This window comes from Etheostoma cragini, chromosome 8 (assembly GCF_013103735.1).
Source record: "Etheostoma cragini isolate CJK2018 chromosome 8, CSU_Ecrag_1.0, whole genome shotgun sequence".
In the NCBI taxonomy this organism is placed as follows: Eukaryota; Metazoa; Chordata; class Actinopteri; order Perciformes; family Percidae; genus Etheostoma; species Etheostoma cragini.
This window is the reverse complement of record NC_048414.1, coordinates 4,171,735-4,180,269: the sequence shown is the minus strand read 5'-3', so window position 1 is coordinate 4,180,269 and position 8,535 is coordinate 4,171,735. Positions and strand designations below refer to the sequence as shown.

The 8,535-nt window shown below is 39.9% G+C and overlaps 1 protein-coding gene across 3 annotated transcripts in view; it reads right to left on the bottom strand.

Annotated features, from left to right (window-relative positions):
- Positions 1-360: 360 nt before the first annotated feature.
- LOC117949150 (copine-8-like) overlaps positions 361-8,535 on the bottom strand; it is a 64,816-nt gene continuing 56,641 nt past the window's right edge. For 2 of the 3 annotated variants that reach the window (XM_034879193.1, XM_034879190.1), the window contains exons 16-20: positions 6,063-6,190; positions 4,165-4,267; positions 3,117-3,174; positions 2,332-2,405; positions 361-1,929 (exon numbers count right to left, since the gene is read on the bottom strand). In XM_034879193.1, coding sequence (XP_034735084.1) covers positions 1,717-1,929; positions 2,332-2,405; positions 3,117-3,174; positions 4,165-4,267; positions 6,063-6,190 — 576 coding nt within the window. In that variant the 3' untranslated portion in view covers positions 361-1,716. Of the gene's footprint in view, positions 1,930-2,331; positions 2,406-3,116; positions 3,175-4,164; positions 4,268-6,062; positions 6,191-8,535 lie in introns of those variants that run through there. The other variant, XM_034879192.1, reaches the window with a different exon arrangement.

Here is an 8,535-nt window from a genome sequence, read left to right as displayed (position 1 = left end):
ACTTAATTAGTCACATTTAACAACTTCCTGTTTCATTTACACACTCTTGTCATAGCGTAGGAAATCACAGTTCAAAAAGCACTTCAGCGGATTAGGTGGGGGGGGCAGTTGAAGCCTGCACAGACGTTCAAACGGATCATATCCCGGTCAAGGTGTTTACATTGAGGGATACCCCGGTTACTGAAGGAGTTCTCGACCTCTGTTAACCAAGTTATCAAAACTCCAATTTTAACTGGGGTAAGGTGTTTACATGGCGTTTGAGAAATCAGGGTATTGCCTTAACCTGAATATAATATAATATAATATAATATAATATAATATAATATAATATAATATAATATAATATAATATATTAATATAAACAATCGGTTTTTTTTAAACTGTATGTAAACGCACTGAGTCACCATTTTGATCCAAATGAATAGCTGGAAAAATAAAATCATCTTTGCATTTTGTTGTGTTGGTTAACTGTTTTCTGTGCACATAGTCACACTGTGTTGCTAACACAAAGGTGTGAGTAACCTGATCCGATAGCTACCAAAGTGCTATAATTCTCAACCGACAATTTGGCAAATATTTTATGAAGAAAGGTAAATGTGAGAAAGGTAAAACTGGGAATTCGACAGACTGACACACCAACACTTTGTTATTTAAACAACCTTTTTTCGGCAATACTAAAAGTGAGAGGTAGAGAGACGAAAATAAAACAAAAAATGCTTCTGAAGAACAATGTTGTTCTATAAAAATGAAAAGACTCTAAAACGTAATACAGTCAGGTTCGGTAGTGAGATGTGTGTTTTATGACTTCTGGGCTTGGAGATCCGCATTTCCAGAACCCACGGTGGACATGGTGCCAGTAAATGTTTTTTAACAAAAAAAGTAAGGCTGGTTAAAGTCCCTGCTGCATTTGATTTGACCAGACTCAGGGAACACAGCTTCCTTTTGAGTCAAGGCAGGCGGACGGAGCAGAAGGAAGGAGCGTGGGAAGATTTCAGGTGGGTGATGGGTTTGTTCTTAATGGAACATGGCAGTGGTGGTGAGGTGGTGAGGAAGGGGGTTTGTGTGGGAGGGACAAAGCCCTGAGTGCAGGACAACCGTGCATGCGTCTCTTAAACTGGGACATGCTCCATTTATTAATAACAAACAAACAAAAAAAATGGTTTTGTACAAAGTCGCAACCTCCAGTTACTGCAGCCAAAAAATAGGACTTTAAAAGGTTTTCACATTGATCGGTATAAAGTTCCTCCTGAAAAATATCCTCCACTCCAGTCCTCAATTTTGTAAACATTTATATATTGAGCCAAATGATTTTGTGAAAGGAAGTGGAAATAGAAATAGCCGATGAACAGTGTTTCAAAAAAGGACCTTGGCGGTATGGACCCGTTCAGTCTGATAGCTTCAAGTGGTCCGTTTATGTCCTGTCCACACTTCCTGGTGGAGGGAGGTGATCTCAGACCCCCAAAAAAGACCCTTCGAAACCCCCACCTTCGTCCACTAAGGGAAATGTCCCGTCTTCTAAAAAGTGGAAGCATTACACTCAACGTTGTCCACATCATGCTCTCTACTCATGGCCAAATCTTCCCAAAAGTGCAACATGAGAGAGTTTCGCCGTGTGCTCAATAGCTTCCAGTGAAGAGGAGGAAGAAGAAGAAGCAGAGAGAGGAGAGTAGAGACCATTAGAGTCGGCAGGCTGGCGTTGGACCGAGGCCTCTGCCCTTAGATCCTGCTTACCCGTCTGCAAAGAAGGGGGTGGACAGCCGGTGGTGGACAGGGAGCGTAAGGAGGTGGCAAGGGGCCGGGTTTGATCCCTCGGGTCCTCATGTAGGACAGGAACTGGTCCGGGATTTCGGCGAGCACTTCTTTAGCCAGGCGAGCCATGCTGAGTATGTGGTTTCCCCGTCTGTCAATGTAGTCTCTGAAAGGAACAAACTGTGGAGAGGAGAGAAAACAAGCAGAAGAAACAAGGAGAGGAAAAAGTGAAAGGAGAGAAGAGAAAACAAAAGAAATGGAAACAGGAGAGGAGAAAAGAGTAAGCAAAGAGAGGAGAGAAAACAAAAGAGGAGAGGAAACAGGAGAGGAGAGGATATGGTCAGATGAAATGAAAAGAACAGAATAAAAAGGATGCAGAGGAGAAGATAGATATAGTTTAAAAGGAACGAGACAGCGGGAGAAAGATAAGAAAAATGGCAGACCGCGAACAAGAGCACAGCAGAGGCTTAAGCCCCATGACCTTCTCCCATTAATCATTAATCACACATTTCTGTGTAGACATTGCATTGAGTAACAGTCTCACAGCCAGCCAGCCATGTCTTCTTTGGGAATACTTTGTACCTGAACAATGTCCCTCTCGGCATATCGTCCTTGGGATGAGATCCTCTCCTCGTCCCCGTCCAGCTCGATCATTTCTGAGGAGGGAAGCACATCAGTCGCGCCGTGTCAGGAGACTCTAACAGCCATGTCAAAGCTACGCTGAGCAAACATGTCATGCAGTTTGTGTTATAATCTACTGAAGCCATTAGCGTGCCACTGGGTTACATTCCCTTAGAGTGTTGGTAATGCCAAACGTGGCATGAGCACACAGAATTTGCGTCGCTGAGCGTGAAGCCATCAGGCCATGAGTTGCACACAGCCGTACACGTGAAACATGCTGGAATATGTGTAAGCCGAGCCAGCGATGTGCACCACGGGGACATCATTCAACCATGCACATTGACTTTAAAAGCGTGACAATTGTTGAATCTTGTGATCATTGTGAGTGAGCTTGTTTTTACAGAGGACTGCTCTGTAAATTGTAAACATAACAACACATGAGAGAGGTGAGAAACGTGGCCATCGTCCATTAACAAAAAAAGGAAAAGCACCACCTCATCTGATAAATGAGAATTTTCCCATCCAAACCTTAACCTCAGAGTCAGTGAAGGAGGAAGAGGATGGGGAAATTAAAGGGAAAAAGAATGGAGGAGAGAAGAAAAGAGCTGCATAAGGAAGGGTTAAACCATGTGGGAGGCGAGATAGGAAGTAGAAGGAAGGCAAAGGATTACCACATGCAAACACACACACACACACACACACACACACAAAAGCATGCACACTCATGTGATTTTCACCCTGCCTACCGTCAAATTCCGCTGGTCCAACTCCAACTATTATAATTGACATGGGCAAAGACGCAGCCTGTAAAGGTTGGAAAGAGACAAAATAGGCTCATCAAAGGCGGGGAAAGAGGCAAGGCTCATTCTTTTCACCACTTTGCTATCTTAAACGCCACAGGCTATCAGTGGAATACCCCCACAAATTACTGTGCTAACTATAAGCTAACAACCCATAGAATGGAAGCTCAATAGAAAAATAGAGTGCTATTGTTAAGACAGATAGGGTGTGTCCAAATCCCTCTGCGGCCTGTTTCATAAAGCCTCTCGTCTGGCCAGAGTTATGATTTCATGCATCTACTTTGTCTAAATCTCCCAAAGCTTGACTTTAAAATGACTCCCATTTACATCTTGCCCTGCCCGGAGCTGCCCCGCAGCGCAATATTGCTTATTAAATCTTAGCAGAGTGGGACAGCAAAGTACAGTTTGAGTTATGAAGGATGATTGAGGGTTTTGTATTGTTTCATAACTTCCAGTAGTTATTGGATGTAGGCCCAAATTGCTTAAGATATGAGGCGCATGAATCTTCTGCAGGCTACTAAATAATTACTCATAAAATCGTACTTTACAATAACATTACATCACAGAGAGGCGTTGGTGGTGGTCGTGGGGGGTAGGAGAGGCGTGTTCTGCAGAGCAGCGAGAGCCCCGGCATATAAATTATATGACAAAATAGTTAAGGGCAATGACACCCCCCTCCCCCTCTTCTTCCCTCACTCCTGTCATTAGTGAAGATGAGTGAAAGAAAGAGAGGGAAGCAATAAAAGGATGGCTTTACATATTCTTATTGTTTGCGTGTTGGTTTATTAGGATCTCCATTAGTGGCTTCATAATAACTGGAACTCCAGGCGTTTTCACATGTATTTTTCACATTATTCACTGAATTAATATGAGCACACAGTAGATGGACTGCTGATGTCCAGGATACTGTGAATTGCATTTTTTTAAAGTCTTGGAAAATGCCTTGGACATTAAACATACAGTACATAGATTGAAATTAAATCTAAAAGTGTACATTGACTATGGACTCCTTGGTCTGTGCCATGTCCGTGATCACGCCGTCAGAGATGATGAGCAGGATGAAGTACTGAGAGCCGTCCGTCACTGCTGACGCATACCTGGCATGGAGAGAGAGGCGGGGGGTTCAAAGGTCAAATGAGAAAAGAACTAAAAGAGAGCCAGACAGAAAGACAACACTTCTTTTAACATTATATTAAGATTAAAATGGATATTCTGTGTTTTCTTTTCTGCTGAAATCCGCCTCTCTATGTCATTTAGTAAGGGCTCTCCGCTGATTTGACACATCAAGACCAATTAACTGGTCACAGGGAGTACTACTCAGCCTTTGAAACAGCTGTGAATTGTCTTCTGTGACTCTGGAAGAGCTTTCTAAAGTCTGAGAAAATAGGATGTCATCACATTATGTTGGCTATAGGTTAAAGGCTACATTTTTTCACAGAAAGCCTGAGTTATGAACGAAGGCAGAGTTTTAAGACATTCGGGAGGATCTACAGTAACAAGAAGTGTAGCTTTGTGGGAATTCTAGGATCCAACTTTATGGGAGTAGCTATTTAACTTGCTGCAGTAGCCTTGTAATGCAACCTTGTCTCAAATCGCATTCATTGCTTCTGCAATTACCTTATTTCAGTGTCCAATATCAGGCTATTGCCCCTTGGTGGTCACTAAAAACAATCTTATTTCATTGAGGATAAATGGTCCAATTACAGTGTTAGTATAGGTATTGTGCCCAAATAATGTATGTCATGTAGAACAAGTACGTAACAGAATTTAAAACATTAAGTACATACTTATGTGATTTTTTCTTGTTTGTTTTTACTTTAAACAGGATGTATTGAAAACAATATGGTTTATGCTTTTAATAGACTGATACACCTTAGAGTCAGGTCTATTTTTTAGCTCTAAACTTATACTTATAGCAGTTTTCTGTTATGTAACCAGGGTGAAAAGACTCTTATGCACACACAGTCAAGACAGACAATTACGAATATGACGTGGCTGTAATTTCTTTTTTCTTGAGCCATGTCTTCCTGTTTTAGGCAGATGCTTACTGGGATGCAAGAAAAAAATTCAGACTTGTTCTGACAATAAAGCATCATCATCATCATCATCAGACGTGAGCGCTGAACAATGCAGCTATTTTCAGGCTGAGTGGGCGGCCGGCACACATAGACAGTCTTGAGGATCATGAGACAAGATCTGGCAATAGGGAACGTCAGGTGGAAGTTGGAAAATACTGTACTGCAAAACCGCACATTACTTTTTATCACAGGTTACTTAAGTAAATTGAGAAAGTGTTGCAGAGCGTTTCTGGTAGTATTTACAAGAAGTTTTAAAAATTTAAAACAGTGGAAGAGCTTTTTATATAATTTTTTGCTCCAATAAAAATTAAATTGCACTTGTGAGGGCCCACATGTCTCATGTTAATGGTCTTTGAAATAGTGAAGCACTGGTAGATATTTTCTACTTATAAGGATATCTATAAGGATCAATTTACTGTTTATTTGTGAAATGGTGGGAGGTGATACATTTACTGTTATTCACAACACTATTTCTTGGACTATGTAGTGGTATTTTCTATTTTTCAAATTATTGTGTGCCTTGTGCTACAGCACAGCCTTAAAGCAGCCCATCAGTCATCCTGCAGACTGGTCAACTACAAAAGGACTATTGTAGCTGTCCAAACCACCACCGTGACTGTTGATTCTCTTCAGGTGACGGAGCTGTTAGTAATTTTAGCTCTCATTTTTTCACTGTCCAGCAACCCACACACATGCAATTTCCCCAAAGCTGCTGCTAAACTGTAAATTTCGTGGTGTCATTGTGCTCTATGACATTTGCGTGTGTGTCAGCCTACATGCTCCACATCCCCGGCTGTGATTGTAGTGGACCTACCTGGCCACATGGTTAATAACAGGGGAGAAGTGGGTGGGTCCGTAAAGACGCACAGACTTGAGACTCTGGTAATAGGCCTCCATCACCCCCTCGATACCACTGCAGTATGGGTTCTGTGGGTTACCATTCTGCACAAAAACAAAGACAAAACCTTAAATAAGTGTCGTAGAAAATTACTGAAATGTAAATGTAACCTTTCTAAAGTGATGTGAGAGAAGATTCAGATTTTCTAAAGATTAGAAAACATTACGGTGTCTCAATTTCTTGAGATTTTACAAGATAGCGACAAGAGCCATTTTTATGCCTTTGCTCTCATGGCAGCTTGGGTATAACTAGTGGGCAGGGGGTTTGGCAAGCTGACACTATACTGCATTTGATGTGTGGACTCAGCTTCCTAGTATGAGTAAAGACACACTGAAGGTGTACAAAGCACTAATAAGAGCAATAAAACTTTGTCCCTATTGTTTGTTAGCGATACTGTTCTATTGCACAAATAAAAAAATAAATAGAGTGTCCAATGATTTAATGATTTCTTCTGATGCAACATACACATTTAAGAGTTTGGAGACTAATTGCAAATAGGACTGGACATCTTGTACAAATTAAGATATTTCTTATGCACAAAGTTTCCTTGAAAGAAAAATGACAATGGCCATCATTTTGCAACTGTATTAAATCATGTATTTTTAATGGGGGAATATAATCTTGAAGAAAAGTTGATCTTTAACAGCCAACTCCAAAATGATTATCTTTTCCTACTAATCCCTGTCAGTAGTAGCTTTGTTAAATCAGGAATAATATTTGCAAGAATGATCTCTTTACAGCTGCTGCAACACAATTTGGCAGAGTCAGGAAAGCCTTTAGTCTTTAGTAATCCCGCTTCATACCTTTATTTCTTTTTCTTATCTTAATTAAGCTGAAGCGGCAGACAGAAAGATATTTTTCTTGTGTACCAAAGCAAAGAAAAAGCCAATGGCCTTTTTCTGTTGTCTATGAGTTTGATTACACTTTAATGTCATTTCTGAAACTCTAAAAAAAAGCAAAACCTCTTTTACAAAGATAACAAAAGCTTTTCTCCTCCAGGATGATGCTGTTTGTCTGGAGTATATTTAGCTACTTTCCTTTAGCTATGTGTTCTCTATACACCACCAGGTAAAAGTTAGTTTACATACAGCGAGTCACCGTCATTGATTTAATGTCAGCCAGCTATTATTTTGAAAAATGTGTTGAATTTATTCAAAGGCATTTAGAATAACTTGTTTACATTACATCTCTGTGGTACACCTGGGATCTACTGTACAGACATTTTAACACTAGGCATCAAAGTTAAAATGATATTGAATATAGTTTGTTTTGAAATTCAGAGAAAGTGGAGCTAAGATGAATAAGAAAAGTACAACCCTGAAGGAGAAAAAAAGGAGGAGGGAAAAATATATACAAGATTTTATATCCCTTTGTGAGAAAAAGGCTGGGATGAAATTAAATTTTATTTTCAAAATAGTCTTGTTTTGGCTGCAAATTGCAGGATAACAGGATTACATGCATACTCAGAGACATAAAAAATGGACAATTAAGGGCCAAAACATCAATGTTATTTCAATATTATTAAAGGATATTACCTATTATAAGAGGTACTAGAGGGTTGGAAGACCTTAAGGATGTTAAATCCAATTATAAAACATTTTACTTATATTGCAGGGAAATGCTGACAGTTTGATTCTTTTGTTTCAGCATGTCAGTAAAGAATATCCTGGAGCGAGCCATTTCACATTTTTAACTCTGCATGAGGAAGTGATACCATGAAAACATTTTGGTCCTATAAATTGTGGTAAGATACAATTTGTTTGCAATAGAGGTTACAAGAAGACAAAACATGATAATAATTTGTCTTACAATGAGTTTGTCTAAGAGAAGCTCATCAAGTAAATCCTTCTTTTAAGATGTTGAACCAGAGTTGTTGCAGTGTTTTGTATTTTTTAGCCTCCACATCCTTTGACAAACAAATATTATAATTGATGTCTGGTTGACTGGTTTTAAGCTATCCAAAAGAAACTCACAAAGAAGCAAACATTTCCTTATTTAAGTTACCCATATGTTTTGGGCTTTCTAATTATATCAGTATGAAACCATCTTGACTAACTCTGCTTGGTTGAGTACGAACGGTGCACATGAGACTCCTTTGCTTTGTAAATGGAGCTTGAATAATTACGTCAGATTCAGTGGTGGCTTTCCCCCACTGCGGCTATGCAGCTGCAGCCTTCTTCCTTAAGAGCTGAATAAGTTAAATCCTTAATGGTAAGATTAATGCATATGCGCCTTGTCTTGAGGTGTGGCGCCTCTGGGAAGGCTGTTATTCAACGCTGAGCAGCTGTAATGGCTGTAAAAGCCTCTGGAGTGTAGAATTAGTAGAAAGAGGGGGGTGGTCACCCTAATTTCTAATTCATTGAATTTTGAATTGATATCTGAGAAGGGA